We start from the raw sequence: 16,628 nt of genomic DNA, 5'->3' as shown, positions 1-16,628 counted from the left end.
CACAGCCTAGAATTTAGAGCAGAGTGAATCTTATCTTTCTTCTTCAACCTCTTATTTCCATAAAAATGCTTTCTAATCATTTTAGAAAGCTCCAAGGGTAGTGGAGGTGAAGGGGACTAAGAAGCCCACACCAACTATCACCATCCACAGACAACTGTCACATTCTGGTACACTCCATGCCCAAGTGCCTGCTCGCTCGCTCTTTCGCCCCCCCCCTCCCTCCCTCCCTCCCTCCCTCTCTGTTTCTCCCCCTCCCTGTCTCTCTCTCTCTCTCTCTTTCTTTTTTTTTTAATGTAATTACTATGAAGGGACGGAACGCAAGGCAAGCTAGCTCACACGGGTGGTATTTTTAAAAGACCACATTTTTTAGTGATAGAAAAGTAACAGTTGGGAGATGGACTGACGTGCTTTAAAAATTAACATTTCTCAGAAAAACGAAAAACAATTTGACCAAAAATAGTGTCAAAAATAACCTTCACATACTGAAAACATGCCTACATGTTAAAAGCATTCATAAGAGTATATATTTCTTTACTTTAAAAAGTAAATTTCTCTACTTTTCTCTTGGCAACTATGTGCATAATATATGCGAAGCTAGTGAGTAAAAATAATAATTATAACTGGTATGAGTCATCTTCATTCTTGAAGTCATCTTACTACAAAACGGTCACTTGAACCACATCACCAATTGTTCCTGCCTCTATGCTCCAGCGAAGACTGGCAGCCAGGAGCCGCCTTAGCGTTTTATTCAAACTTGTCCCCAGGTTGATGGCATCCTCTAATCACACTGTTTTCTGGCCTCCTTCCATTCCTCTAAGGCAACAATCTTCCTGATAACTGCATCAGCCACCCATTCACCAACCCTTCAGCGGCATGTCCTGAGCCTAATTCCACCGGACATTGGCTGCTGTGTGACTCACTCCTGGGTACTCAAGGAGGAAACTACTCTGAAGTAGGATGAGTCATTCTGTCTGGAGAGTCCCAGATGTCGAGGATGGGAAAGGTATCCAGAGACCAAGGGAGCTCTGGAGGGATGGTGGGACCAACCAACATAGAACGCAGACTAAAGTATTTTAACACCACATGGGTGGATTCTGTCTTCCTAGTATCCCCTATGCAAGTATTTTTTAAACAAGCAAACTGATATTTAAATATTGTCTAGCTCAAACCAGTTCCATTACACCATGCTATTGCTGATTCTATTTCTTTTCTGGGGGTCATAATTTAACTGTGGGCCTGACAAACCTGATCTTGTCTAAAGCTCTAGGAATGATCTCATGACAAAGACTTCCGGATTTGGTGTCAAGCATTCAGTATGAAAACTTGTAAGGTAATCATCTCTTTGTTCAAAATGAAGTTATTGATGATTTCTGATCATAAGACTAATACATGTTTATTTTAAAAACTTAAGTCCAGAAGGCATGTAAAGGCTCCTGGAAGCTCAGCTCCACTGAGGGAGGGCCAGCGTTTCCCGAGTCTCCTTTCTGGTCTCGTGTACGTGACACACAGTTTCACAATGATGTCACGCCATCGCTGTGAGCCTGTCACCTGCTTCAGCTTCTCTGCAAGTGCTTTGCACGTGAGCGGGGGTGGGTGGAGGGGGTGGGGGGTGTGTGCACGGCCCGCACGGCCACCCGTGGAGGCCAGGGGCCCCGGGTTCCCTTCTGCATCCTTCTCTGCTTTAGTGGTTTTGGGGTTTTTAAATAAATTTATTTACTTTACAGGAGGAGGGAGATGCAGTTTACTCTCCCTCCTCTCCTCCCTGTCCTTTCACCCAAACCCCCAATCCACTCCTCCCCCCGGTTGTGTTTGGGAGAGGGCAGGTCTCCCATGAGTATCAACAAAACATCTCTCCCTTTGTTTTTGAGATAGGGTCTCTCACTGAGCCCAGGACTCGGGCTTTGCCTAGGCTGGCTGTCCAGGGAAGGCCAGCTGTCCGCACCCTCTCAGGACAGCAGTGATCCCAACTCAGCCCGGTTCGAGGACAACAAGTGCTTCAGCCACCACGCCATCACTGAGGGGGACACTGCCCAGAATTGTTTTCACTAGTTTAGTAAGTTAATCTTGAGGTTGTTCACTGCCACATATGTAAAAGCTAATTCTCAAAACACAAACAAACACACAAGAGGAGGGTCAGTAAACACACACACTCCGCAAGAGCACTCAAGCCTGGCTCATCTCTGCGTCTATGCTGCCTGCAGCCAGATTTCGTCTTCTTTTAAATCCAACAATGTGTCTTTTTGAGATAGATTCCCACGGCTGTTCATTCTCTTTGAATGGCTTGTGTTTCCCGCTGAGCTCCCTTGCTTGAGTTTCCAGTGTGGGGACACCCGGGCTGTTCCTTGTCTTGACGCTGCAAGCATCTCCCAGGCTCACACATCAGTTACTTGCTCAAGCCTCTCTGCAGCTTAAAGTCTTAGAACGGGACACAAACCACCAAGTTCATGACGTTGCACATTGTGTGGAGGGTTGTATCTCTGTTACTTGGAGAAGGGATGGGAGAGCCTGGGAGGCACAGAGCCTGGCAGCTTTGGGAGACTCTCTTTAGGAGGAACAGACAACCGAGAGAGGATCAGACGCACTGCGGGAAATACTTCCGAAGAAAGAAGAAAATGCCACATACACGGTTTTTAATGACTTAAGAGAAAAAGGAAATTACCACTTCATGGATTGTTCAAATCCTATAGAAATTCACCCAGATTCAAATCTGTCCTGCACACTTGCCCATGTTTCTGAGATGTTCCTCCATGAATGGCTGCTATTCTCCAGTAAAGTGCTTTACATTAAGTACTCCTGTTAGCTCAGAGACAACAACAGTTTTACTTGCAATAATCCTAAACTTTTAAATGTGGGAATTTATGACAGAATTTGATGACTCGGGAATTTATTATAATAATAACAATAACAGTAATAATAATAAATTTGGAGTATACCAAGTCAATACTAGATTTTCAAATTGTGTTTTCACTATGTTGTCCAGGCTGGCCTAGATCTCTTGAACTTAAACAATGCTCCTGCCTCAGCTCCTTGAGGAGCTGGGCGACAGGTGCACACCACCTTTCCTGTTTCATTAACTTTAGTACTAATTAGACTTTCACATGGAAGTCTTGTACTTCCACGCCCCTGGCTGGGAGTGCCCTCCAGCTTCCCTGCTGGCTGGCAGTCAGCTCTGGGTTCTTTCATCCGGTGAGGACCAACTACAGCTTTCTCACACACCTATGTATAAAGGGAACCACTTTAGCCTGTGATTTAAAAAAAAATCTGACCTCTATAAAGTCTTATTGAGATCTCTCTTTAAAATATTTGAACCTATTCTAGTTGTGCAAGTAAGACATTTTTTCTTTCCTTTTTTTTTTGAAGGGACTCCAGCCTATAAGAAGCGAGTGCTCTGGCGTGGACTACATCTTGCGGCTTTGGCTCTGGGCACAAGGCCTCGCTATGTTGCCCTCATCTTGAGCGACTTTCCTGCTACCTCAGGCTACTGAGTTCCTGAATCACCACACCCAATAACAACACCGTATTTCCCCCAGTGTTGTCCTTTCATCCAAGATCTTTTAAACAACCACAGTAGGTCACTGGGTATTAGTTTCTGCTGTGGCAGTGGCCACTGGACCAGTTTACGTCTGACAAGGAGCGCCTGAAGAAGCTGGAGGTCTGCGAACTACAACCATGTGCGTTGTTAGAGTTTTGCAGTCTCTATGTCCCTCCTCAGACTTCTAGCTGACTTCTCACACTCAGCACATGTATTTCCCAAGGCCCTTCGGAGCCGCTGAAGCCGGCTCAGCCTGCTCGGTGTTAGCCCAGGGTGTGAGGAAATCATGTTCTGAGAGCGCTTTCAACCGAGAAGCCCATGTGAAGACCCAGCTCAATCTGTTAGTAGAAGACTCAAATGAGGGTGTCCACATGGCTCCCTAGGGTCCTAGCCTGCTTCCTATCACTGGGACAAAATACCGAGACAGCCAGTCAACTTACAAGGAGAAGTTTATTCTAACGACAGAAGTTCTGTCCATGGTCACTTGGCCACTGGATCTGTGGGTACAGAGAGCAGAGAGAATGCTCGCCTTCAGAAGCAAAGACACAGACACAGAGAGACAACATCCACTTTTAGGTCAGGCTCCCAGTGACCTAACATCCTCCTCCTAACCCTGCCTCCTAATAGCACCAGAGGCCATGGACCAAGCCTCAGCACATGGATCCTTCGGAATGCATCCAAGATCTGAGCTATCCTAACTGGGACATTAATCTCTCGATGTCCACATCGCTAAGGTGTCTCATAAAGCTAGTATTACTGGCTGTCAATACAACCCCTTGGCTGCGGTCCCCAACCCCTAATAGAGTTTCCTGTTTTTACTTCTAAAACATTAAAAAAAAAAAAGAACTCAAATCTTTGTCTAAAATCTGTTTCTGAGGGAAACTCAAACTAATGGTTTCCAAGCACAGGGTGAGTTCCAGCGAGTAGTGGTGATGTACCTTCTAAGCTGCAGCTACACAAACAAGGCCCCCTTCCCCTCCTCCTCTCTGGAAATGAGAAATGCAGAAAGCACAGGGCAGGGGACCTGTGTGTGCAGCTTAGGAGCCCCAGGGACCTTGTCTGGGATGTCCCAACAGATTACCTAGGCTGGTATGATGAACCTGATGTCAGACAGAAGCCAAGGGTTGCACTCTGAGGCAACAGCTTCCCTTTGTGATTGACAAATGAGAACAGAATGCTAAGCTGATAAATGAAACGGGAAGCAAGAGAGAATCAGAGTTTGGAAGGGGGAAGCCCCTTGACTACCGATCTGTTGCTGACTATCTAAAAAAGGGCTGTGCTGTGGCAGGGGCTGTTTTTCCAACAGTGGGGCAGTCATTTGTCCTACAAAGGGAAAACAGAATGGATCTGTTTGAATGGAAATAGAAGTCTAGTTTGTGAGTAGAATGCTTTCTCTCTCTCTCTCTCTCTTTTCCAGCCATGGGTACTGGAGGGCAGTGCTACCCTGAAAAGGAATAAACACAGAGAAGAAACTGTGTGAAATGAGAATATGTACTTTTGATAGCAAAGGAGTTGGAAGGACACAGTGTGTATATAAAAAAGGCCTTGTAGATTGAATTAGCCAGTCCCAAATCCAAGCCATGGTCACAAATTCTCTCCATCATGCATTACAGATTCCAGAATTTAGCTGTTATAGCTCTATTCATTCTCAAGGCACCTAGATAGTCTTTGCAAAAGCAGAACCATAGCTGGAGGCCCTGCTGAAGTCATATAAACAGTGTTCCAAATACTGCGTGAGTACATTTGTATTTGATCTGCTCAGAACACACTGTGTGTCAGGCCAAGACCAAAGTGGCCACAGTCCTAAGAGGGTCATTTGTGTCTGAGAAGTAAGGTCCTCAAGCTGAGGCATTGAGGGGTTTCTGGATATCACCATTTTCTACAAGGTGTAGACACGAGCGTGCCAATGGCTAGTGCTGACACCAGACGACTCAAGCCACATGCCCACGCTGTCCTGGTGGAGGTGACTGCAGTTGGCCAAAGTTTTATCGGCTTCCAGACTTTCACATTACAGGTGCTTCAGGTGAGGTATGTAAACTGTACATGAATTTCTTTTAGAGAATTTACCATTCTCCACAAAGCTGTACTTTAGTCCATGGAGACCAACAATTTAACTAGTCTAACTACTTACATGTCTTAGAAGGGCTAACTCAGACACCAACCTGACAAGGACTAATGAAAACCTCTGTCTACAAGTAGTATGAATGGAGTTGCCCGGTCTCCTCTGAGGACACCTACAATCACATGGACCTGCAGGCAAGGGGTAGTTTGGGCTAGCCATGAGCACCCCTGTGTTTACCCTTAAGAAACATAAGATTAAAACAATCCATGGCTTATAAACTTTCTTCTCTGATAAAGAGCTCCCAAGCCAGTAACTTATCTATCAAGCACCTAAAGAAAGGAGGCTTCATGTGGTGTGGAAGTTTCCAGATTTGCAGCACAACAGAAAGGGAATGCGTTGACCTACATGTGCTCCATTCAAAGCCACCAGCTCAAGCTTCAAACAGGAGTGGTCTGGAAACCGTTAGGCTGTGTCTTAGTTACCTTTCTTCTACCGCGGTAAAGACAATAAAGACCATGGGCAAAAGCAACGAGGGAGAAAGGGTTCTGCTCACTCCACAGACCCCAGTCCATCACCGGGGAGGTCACACAGGGACTGGAGCAGAGGTCATGGAGGAGCTCAATGATTGGTTTGCTAGCCATGAGAACACAACTTTCTTTTTGTACCACTCTAGACCACACCCCAGGGAGGGCACCACCAGTGGTGGGCTGGGCTCTCCCATGTCAACCACAAATCAAGAAAATGCCCCACAGACTTTTCTACCCGCCAACCCGGTGGAAACATTTTCTCAGGTGGGGCTCCTCTTCCCAGACGATTCTAGCTTGTGTCACGTTGACAAGAACCAACCAGGGAAAGGTTGTAAAGCTCAAACCTATTGTCCTTGTCCTTCCTTACTGAAGTGAATGTTCAGTTCCACAGATGGCTTGTAAGTGTGCATATGACACCTCCAGCCACTATTTATAAGCAAGCCAAGTGGCCTCCTAGTCACCACCACAACCCACCTCTGTGACTTTGAAGAATGATGATGGTGACTTCTCTCCTCTCCAGCGACCAGTGAGGGAAGAAAGCTCAGGAGAAAGCCTCCACAGTAGACTCTGACTTCCCTGGATCAGCACCATTTGGGCCTTCTACAGAACACAAAGAAACCAGGCTAGCTAGCATCACAGCACCGCTGACTACGGCAGAACTCTGAACTGCACAGGATCTAGAAGGATCCTGGAGACCTCTTTATCTCTTTCTACTAGAATCGAGGCTGGGAGGAACACAAGCTTTCCTGAATCCTGCCCTGCTGAGCAGACTTCCAGAGGTCTGTACAACACACTTGAGTCATAGATGCAGGGCACAGCTTCAGAAAGCATTTCCATGGCCCAGGAAGTCACACTGTGAGTGCTCGCTCATCTAGCATGTGCGAGGCTGGAGGCTCAATCCCTGGCATCATGCAATAATAGCAGTAGAGGGGGCAGCACTAGTGGTCATGGTAATGGGGTAATTACTCGAGTCCCAAATGAAAGACGCATTTCGAATGACTATGGCGTTACTAGGCATTAAAAGAAAGGAGGGGAGGAGATGAAAGCATTTAAAAGTAGAATTCTATTGAAAACAGTGAGAACCTGTCTCCGTCCCTCAAGGTATTTTAATGAAGGATTGCATTTGGTTCTGGGAGCCGGCCATCCATATCAAGTATAATCTGACATTTGGGGTGTGTGTAGGGCGTCAGGGAGTGAGTTCCTCCTTTATCAGCTGGTTGTGCCACACATTTGGCTCTGAGTTCTTGCGCTGACACTCAGGAATTCTGCCACTGGAATGAGTTAGTGAACACCCACTTAATCATCTGTATGGTGGGGATAATCCCCCTATATCAGTGAGTTCTCTCACAGTTTGGTAAGAGAACACATGTCCCTCGCGTGGCTAAGGAGAACCTTCACATCTGTTTGTTTCCTTCTCGCTACAAAAGGAATCTATCTGCTTCATCAAAAAAAATTATTTAACTTAAAAAAAGTTTCATGACAACACCCCATGCTCTATTGTTTGTCTATGAGTTGACTGAATGTTTAAAAAAATCATCTGTGTTGGAGAAGATCCAGGGAGACACTTTGCTAAAACCCAGGGCAGCTTTGTGTTTATGTGTGTCTGTCTGTCCTCTGTCTATCTGTCTCCATCTTTCTTGGAATCATGTGAGGTCTGGAAACAAACAGAAATGACACACACAGCTTAAAATGTATCTTTTCAATTAACTGTCTCAAAGGAATGGTTAGGATCTAGCCAGCAGTGTGGCAGGCAAAGGTGACTTCCAGGTGGCACTGTCACATAGTGTGTTGTTTAGTTAGAGTTCAGAAAGTGTTACGCTGTGACAAAATACCTAAGATAAAGTCTATGGTTACCTGGTGCTGTCATTTGGTCCTGTGGTAACACAGAGAGAGAGCATCCCTGTAGGCACACCTACAGTCACCTAACCTCCTTCTACGGGATGTCACTTCAGCTCCTAGAGTTCTTACGACCTCCCAAGAGTGCCATCAACTGGACGCTGTATCTTCAAGACATGGTATGGGGGGGCGTGTAGGAGTCAAAGCACAGAGACGTATGACTTGGTACCAGTGAGCAGGGCAGAGAGCAGAGAATAGATCCAGAACTGGACTGGAGGCAGGCAATCAATCAATAAGGAGCTCCTCCCCTCATCTCTCCTCTCCTCTCCTCATCTCTCCCTCCCTCCCTCCCTCCCTCCCTCCCTCCCTCCCTCCCTCCCTCCCTCTCTCCCTCCCTCCCTCCCTCCCTCTTTTCTCGGTGTGTAGCACTCCCTGTTTGTATATATACCATGAGTATGACGGCGTAGAGGCATATGTGTGCCAAGTGTGTGTGGAGGCCAGAATTTGGCATTTTGTATCTTCCTCTATTGTTCTCCGCCTTATTCATTTGTTTAGATGTTTAGAGATGGTGGCAGCGGCCGTGGTTGGTGGTGGTCCTCGCTGAGCCTGCAGCTCACTGACTGGCCAGCCCAACTGGCCATCAAGCTCTAAGGATCTTCTCCACTGCACCATAATCAGGGTTACAGATAGCACCCAGCTTTTATGTGGTTGCTGAAGATCTGACCTCAGGTCCAGGGTCAGTGAGGGCCATTTCCTCAAAGCCGGCAGACAATTTCTAAATTCACTGAATATCCAGTTCTGACTGTCACACCAAGTCCTTGAGGAAACTCCATTTCCCCACTGCCGACTCAGATGAGCTTCTTTTTGGAGGGGGTGCTAATGACTCCACCCTTTCTCTTATTGATTTATTGTAACAACAAAGCATTGTTTTCTTATGGTGTGAAAGAATGGGGTTGGAGTTTACAAATGTTTTCCATCATCTAATTCCAGGCTCCATTTGAAATAACAAACAGAAGCACAGAGACTCAACTGTGAACGAATCCCATGGAGACCCACGTTTTCCTTCACACCCACTCTGGTTGTGTTTCTGGTTTCTGGCTTGATATAGAGTAAATCCTGCTGTGATTTGAAAATCATAATAATTCAGAATTGAAGCGCCACATTGCTTCCAAGCAGAGCTGAGGCTTTCCCTGAATGGCTCCTGCTCACTCCAAGATGATGCGGGAAAACAAACAAACAGAGGCAGTTCTGACTGTAATAGGTCTCTGGAAAACACCTCATTCCAGAGCCTCCCTTCTGTATGCTGCACAAGCGAGGCCGTTTTAAACCAGCAAAGTACACCGAGTCACACACACCTGTGATTTCCATCTCACGGCGCACAGGAAAGGCCCTTTACCCCACCCAGGACACACTCAGGATCCACACGTGGCTTTAGGGGTTCCATGTGCCCATACCGCTCTGGCATAAAGCGACAATGACTTTCATCTCATGATTACTAAGGATTCCCAATGTTACCTCTGCCTAAGACGCTCACAGCAGGTGAGAACATCGGGTCTGGCTCTCAGTCTAGAAATACAGGCACAACGGAGGCCAAGGCACTGGGAGGCTCTCTGCTTATTACTCGGGGTCTCTGAGATGGTGACAGCTGCGACTGCAGATACCACCTGCTGAAGGCAAATGCCTAGCTACTGTGCTATTCTCCATTTCTTCACAGTCCGTGGTTCCTACCAATCTCACCCTTCTCCGCTACCTTCACCCACTGCCCCAAACGCAGCCACACGCACGAAGCCGTTGGCACAGCTTTCTGCACTTACTGCTTCTCTCATCTGGCACGCCCCTTGCTCTTCTGTAGCCTTCCTTGGGAAGCTTTGGAAAATGATTTTAATCTCACCAATAAATGCATATGTGCTAGTCATCCTGCACAGCGACAAAAGGGCTGAGAAAATCAACTCACTGGGGCGAAAGGCTTGCTGTGGCTTACCTTGTCAGGGGTCCTTGGGGCAGTGGCAGCACAGAACATCACGGTGGGAGCTTGGGTTTGGCACTATCTCACCACTGCAGCCAAGGAGCAAAGAGAAATCGGGAGGGCCGGGGCTCTAGTGTCTCCTGCAGAGGCATGCCTCCGTTGACCTAACACTGGGCCCTCTCTGCTAAGAGTCTCCTTCCTCCCCAGACCACAAAGCTGAGAACCGAGCCTTCACACACACACAGGCCGCCCAGGGCATTTCAGGTCCAAACCAGGGCAGTTTAGAACGATATACCAAGGTCTGCTGTTGAAATACTGTTGTGTTTGCTGCATGTACCAGGGGTTTTGTGGATTGTCACTGGCCACACTGAGCCTCATTCACCACTGGGAATCAAAGAAAAATCTACAGGGCTGACACTGATCTTGTATTTCCTGAGGAATAAGTTTGCTAAAGAATTAAAGAGTAGAAATATCTTAATGGAGACATTTAAATGACCTAGAAGAAGGTTTCTAAGAATGGCGACACTTTCACTGATACACAGACAAGTTACTTTATGCCATGCACTAAAAAGACAGACCCAAAAGACAGCCATCCCTGACTGCCCATCGGCATCTCCTTCCCACCAGCCCCCCTTTCTGCGCGGCTTCCTGCAGTCTCCACACCAACCCGCCGACTGCAGAGCATCACTCTCCCAGATCAGTCCATTTTTGGCCTCTCCTCCCTTCTCTCTATCCAGTCTCTCACTAGGATGCCGTGAGACCCTGTCTAGCTTTCCTCCTAAACCCCCCCAGTGATTCACCAACCTGCTGCTCAAATGTCATCTGGGGTTGCCCAGAAGCACCCTCAGCTCACTCTAGATCCTCCAAGACGGAGCTTCTGTCTCTTTGTTCCGAGAACTGATCTAGTGAGCCTGAGTGTGACCTGAGAATATGTGACAACCTTGGGTCAGATGTATTGTGAGACTCATACTTCCCTGTTTTCAGGGTGGTGAGATGATGCACACCACTGTGTCTGACAGCAGCAAGAGAGCAGGACTTCACTACTTGACATTTCAGTGACAAATACATGGACTCTGTGCTCGTCATATGCAAACAGACTTCTAATGGGGGAAGACTTAAAAGTAGTTCATTCAGGGGGCTGGAGAGATGGTTCAGTGGTTAAGAGCACTGGCTGCTCTTCCAGAGGACCCCGGTTTAACCCCCAGCACCCATATGGCAGCTCACACAACTGTCAGTAACTCCAGTTCCAGGGGATCCAACATCCTCACACACATACACATGCTGGCAAAAACACCAACGCAAATAAAATAAACATAAATAATTTAAAAATAGTTCATCCAAAAACTCTAGTTGGTGGCTACGATCATTATCTCCTGTTTTCAACTTGACCAAACTGAGACCTCCTCTAGAGGCTCCATGGGGAAAAGCACTTAGTGCCAAGCTTGGGGACCTGAGTTTGATCCCTGCAACCCACACGGTGGAAAAAGAGAACCAATTCCTGCAAGTTGCCTTCTGCGCGTCACTCGTGTGCCGAGGCACCTTTGAATACTGTGGGTATTAGTGAGACAGACCTTTGGGTGTGCCTATCAGGCCAAGATCAGAGAGGATTCGCTGAGAAGTCAATGCCCACCTTGAATGTCACTCAACGGCCTCTGGTGGTCTGGGAGTTGCACTGAGTAAAAAGGGGGAAAGGGGAAGGAGGAAAGCTGAACACAGAGCTCCTGTCTCTGCTTCTCAGTGGCCTTGCAGACCAAGCTGCCCCTCGCACCTGGCTCATGACGGAGAGCCAAAGCAAAGCCCTCCTCCAGGGAGCCGGCACAAGGACACAGTGGCATTTGTCCAGACTTGAAGGAAGTGTGTTTTCCTTAAGTGTCTCCTCGCTGCAAACTCTGGTTCATCCAAGTTGGTCTTCTCCAGTTAGTGGGCTACTGGGGCTCTCTTTATAGTACTTGTCTTCAGTGAGGAGAGCTTCATGATCGCATGTCCCTGATATTTTAAATCTTTTCATTTTAAATCTGTTTCCAAAGTATTTTCACCTTCCACACCAAAAACAAAATTCCTCATTTACTTAGGCAAAATGTAAAAACGCAAGAATCTTTTGGTTTCTTGGTGCCTAAAGAGGGCTCTGTTCAACGGCAGGTTGATTATTCTTTGTGAGGGTTGATTTGCATGTTTAAAATTCCCACGACATTCACCCCATCTACCTCCAAATAAGAGCTAGCTTTAAAAGTGTAAGTTTATCCAACATGTAACGTGAACCTATCACCACACAAGGCCCCCATGCACATTGCACAGCTAAACATCCAGTAGTTTGAGTCCTCCAAACCCCTCCAGATTTTAAACACAGTTAAGCCCGATGTGATGCAACAACATGGGTTTATATATATGCATCATGGGATAGTAGCTGTGTGGGTCACAGCACTCTGACAGGCAATCCCTGGGCAGTTACTTTGACATCAGAAAGTCACAATCCATCAGCTTAACAGCAGGGCAATAATTTGGGGGACCAGGGTGACAGCTTTTCAAATGACACTGTAGGAAGTGACAGCAGCTCCAAGACACCCTGCCTGAGAAGGAAGACAGAAAACTAAACAGAATGCCCTTCCATCCTACAGCCAATCACCACATCCCATCTTCTTGCCTGCGCGCGCTCCCTCCAGACACCAAGCAGAAACGCCCCACCTACAGAGCCAATGAACTTGCAAGGTTAAGGAAAGACGGCCTCGACTTCCCCTCTGCTTGGCACGCACTGTGACACCCTCACAAGCCATCAGAAAAGCGACTGACTCTGCTACATTTTATCTTCATTATGCAGCTCTCACCATTCTGTGAAGCAGGGATCCTGGGGGTGTGCAGGACTTGGACTTGATTCTGGAAAGGGTCAATAAACCTGTCTGAAGCCCTTCCTGTACACACACACACACACACACACACACACACACACACACAGAGAGAGAGAGACAAAGACAGAGACAGAGACAAAGACAGAGACAGAGACAGAGAGAGAAAGAGAGAGGAGCGCCTCTCAGAATCCCCTTCTGCTCCCAGGACAAACACATGTGGTACTTTTGAGTGTCTGTCAACGGCTAAAAGAGAATGGATGATGGGGGAAGGGGAGGAGGGATAGGTAGATGTGGTCCTCAAGTGCTCCATACAATTGTGCACAGCACACACACACACACACAGACACGCACATGTGCACACATGCATACTGCACACACATGCACACGTGCACACGTGCACACGCACGCACGAGTCCTGAGGGACAGCTGTGCCATGCTAAAAGGACAACACACTTTCTCTTTTACTCTAGAAAAGGGAAGGGAAGGACAGGAGGGAAAGTGCACGTGGGTGGAGAGTGCCAGGAGGGTCAGATGGTGGCTGTGGTAGGTGCAGTGGCTGAAGAAATGGAATTCAGGGGGGCCAGGTCTCCTGGACAGGCCGAGTCCCAGAGATGTTTGTGGAGGCCACAGGCTGCGGCAGCTAATTCTCACCCCAGCCTCTCCCAGCTCTCGCTGCCTGCCTGAAATACCGACAACATACACGGCAGATTTATTTTCAGGTTACAGCTCCCCTGTGCGTGTGCACGCACACACATGTGTATACACACACATGCACAGAGGCCAGAGCTCAACACTGAGCGTTCTCTTCACCTGCTCTCCACCTTTGTTTTTGACACAGAGTCTTTAGTGAAGCCGAGGTTTGGATTCGGCTGCCTAACAGACCCCAGCCTTGTCTGTGCCATCCCGGGACGACAGGTGAGCAGTGTACGTCAGGGTGTGCGTGAGCTGGGATGGAATTCAGCTCCTCATGATGGTGCACCAAGCACTTTACTGACATGCCATCTCCCTTAACTTAGAGTTCTCTACTTTAAAGAAAGCAAACCAACAAATGGGCAAAGTAACAGCAAGAAAGGGATGACCAGATCTTGAAACAAAGATAAAGGAGTTACCATCGCCTGCATTTTATTTCAGTCAACTTTTGTGGCAGTTTCAAAGGCATTTCTCTGTCTTTTCTAAAACCCACCTTCACATGAATAGCTGCAATGCCTAAGCGGCGAGCATCTGAAAACACATTTCAGAAAAGCCATTCGCAAGCCCCCGGCGGCGGAAGCCAAGTCAACAATGAATGTGTCCTTACCTGGAGCCGGTATTCTTCCGTGCAGCATGGCTTCTCCCGGCAGCAGATCTTTTGAATTGGAGGTGAATGGTGATTGTCTAAATGTGTCTTCTGAAAAGAAAGGGCTGGGGTAGGGGAGGAAGAGTGAGGTTTAGTAAATTAAAGTTGTTTAAGACATCCAGCGCAAGTGGCTCTAAACACACACACACACACAATACTGGATAGAGCAGTATTTTTTCAATGACGTTTGTAACTGAGGAAGAGAGGGCGAGTTGTCTCAGATGACCATCACATGGCCATTGCTCTTATACCCAGGGTCCACAAATAAAACGTCACCATTACAAAGAAGATTTATTTTTATTCATGTGTGAGCGTGTGTGTGCTTCTGCACACAAATACCGAGACCACAAGAGGGTGTGGGAGGTAGTGGAACTGAAGTCAGGTGGTTAAGAGCCATCTGACCTGGGTGTTGGGAACCAAACCCAAGCCCCCTGTGGAAGCAGCAATCGTATGGAACTGCCGAGCCTCTCTCCAGCCCCTAAAGCATTCCTTTAGAAAGGGCAGTGAAACCCGGCACGGGCCAGCTTGGTCCTTGCTCACATGCTTTCTGGACACGAGTGAAGATCACTGCTGACTCTGAATCAGAAAGAACTTCTCTGTGCTCTCTCCAGTGGAGGAGATGGACCCGGTCTGCTTGTTCCATAATCTGTTACCTGACCCCTCAGAGACCAACAGCACACAGGACAGCTGCCACAGAGAGCACTAGGGTTCTAACCAGTGACAATATCCACTGTCTAAATCTCTCAAGCAAGCTAAGTATTGCAATTACACTTGGGGCTACATGGTATCCAGTCCAGGTCCATCCTGGAGAATAGAAAGTTCAACTATAAGAACAGAGTACCAAGGTGGTGGCAAGGCCATTGGCAGTAACTTGGTCCCAGATTGGAGGGACAGGAAGTTGCTATCACCCTGAAGTTGGGGGGACAAAGACAGACATGGAGCCAGTGATGAAGCCCCTGGGCTGAGGCTACCTGATACAAGCGGGAAGCCAGATAAACCTGAGTCCAGAAGGACTCTTTCCCAGCAGGACCTCGGAGCGGCCGGGCCATCCCAGAAGGCAGGGTGACTGCGGCTTGAAAGGGCAGAACAAAGGACAGACCCCGGCACGAGAATCCCACACCTGGTGCTACCTTTCCAAGCATGACTCTAGATACAGTTACAACGACCAACGACTGGATGAATGTGCCGGAGAGATGTCGCTAGATACAGTTACAACAACCGGATGAATGTGCCGGAGAGATGTCGCTAGATACAGTTACAACAACTGGGTGAATGTGCCGGAGAGATGACGCTAGATACAGTTACAACAGTCGCTAGATACAGTTACAACAGTCGCTAGATACAGTTACAACAACCGGGTGAATGTGCCGGAGAGATGTCGCTAGATACAGTTACAACAACCGACAGGATGAATGTGAAGGACTGGATGAATGTGTCGGAGCGATGATACAGCTACACCGACTGGATGAAGGTGACGGAGAGAGTTCAGAAAAAGCGGAAGGGAGCACTGTTTTAAAGGAAAGCACACATCAAAGGGCAGCCCCACCCTGACTGCTAGGCTACACCACAGTGACTGCCTGGCAGGCTTTGAATCTGCACTGTAAACAGTAAGCAGTCGGGACAGGATTTAAAAGTCAAAGCTGTAGTCCACTCAGAGCACAGGCACAGGAAAGGCAGTTTTAGAGCGACCGCCACAAAAGCTGCGAGTGACAGAGACACTTGCTGGCTGAGTGCATGTACTCCAGAACTGAAACTCGAGCGACACGGGTACAGTGGTGTGACTGTGCACGATTGCTTTAGCTTCTCGGCCTCCATTTGTCCTCTGTAAATGGGACAACAGTGCCCACACATCACCAAGGAGGGGTAAGGACCAAACAGAAGCATCTGTGGACTGTGTTTTGCATGGCGCCCGTGCACACAGCAAGTGCTCAATAAACGGGAACATTTTTTTTTTGATGTGTAGTCCAAAGGAGAACAAATTAGTCAACTTTCCATACAAGTTAACAAAAAGGGAAGGATTAGGAAAGTGTGCAGCCTCGCATGAGGAGGGCTGCTAAGGGTCTAGGAGCATTTAAGGGGTGAGGGGAGCTGCTGGTCAGACAGGCGGCACAAGGGGTCTTAATGCCAGGGCTGGGCTGAAATTCATCCGTAGAGTCCTTGCTGAACATACATGAGACTCTGGGCTTCCCCCATCAACACACACACACACACACACACACACACACACACACACACACACACACACACACACACTCCCATGTCATTAACTCTGAAGCTCGCACACAAAGTAACACTGCCTAAGGAAAGCTGAGTAGGCCATCATGTTACCATGACTCTGCCTGTAGAAAATACCTTGGTTTATGTATCTATCTATCTATGTATCTATCTATCATCTATGTATGTATGCATGCATGTATGTATGTATGTATATATGTATGTATGTATGTATCCATCCATCCATCTATCTATGTGTTTTGGGACGGTGTTTCTCTGTGTCACGTTGGCTGTCCTGGAACTAGCCCTGTA

General features: G+C 47.6%; 1 protein-coding gene across 10 annotated transcripts in view; it reads right to left on the bottom strand.

Moving 5' to 3' along the window:
• Positions 1–16,628, bottom strand: part of Znf827 (zinc finger protein 827) — a 178,871-nt gene that overhangs the window by 47,730 nt on the left and 114,513 nt on the right. For all 10 annotated transcript variants that reach the window (XM_040734814.1, XM_040734815.1, XM_040734816.1 and 7 more), the window contains one exon: positions 14,064–14,167. In XM_040734814.1, coding sequence (XP_040590748.1) covers positions 14,064–14,167 — 104 coding nt within the window. The remainder of the gene's footprint in view (positions 1–14,063; positions 14,168–16,628) is intronic.

Source organism: Mesocricetus auratus, unplaced genomic scaffold (assembly GCF_017639785.1).
Source record: "Mesocricetus auratus isolate SY011 unplaced genomic scaffold, BCM_Maur_2.0 Super-Scaffold_100041, whole genome shotgun sequence".
In the NCBI taxonomy this organism is placed as follows: domain Eukaryota; kingdom Metazoa; phylum Chordata; class Mammalia; order Rodentia; family Cricetidae; genus Mesocricetus; species Mesocricetus auratus.
This window is presented reverse-complemented; position numbering and strand designations above follow the sequence as displayed.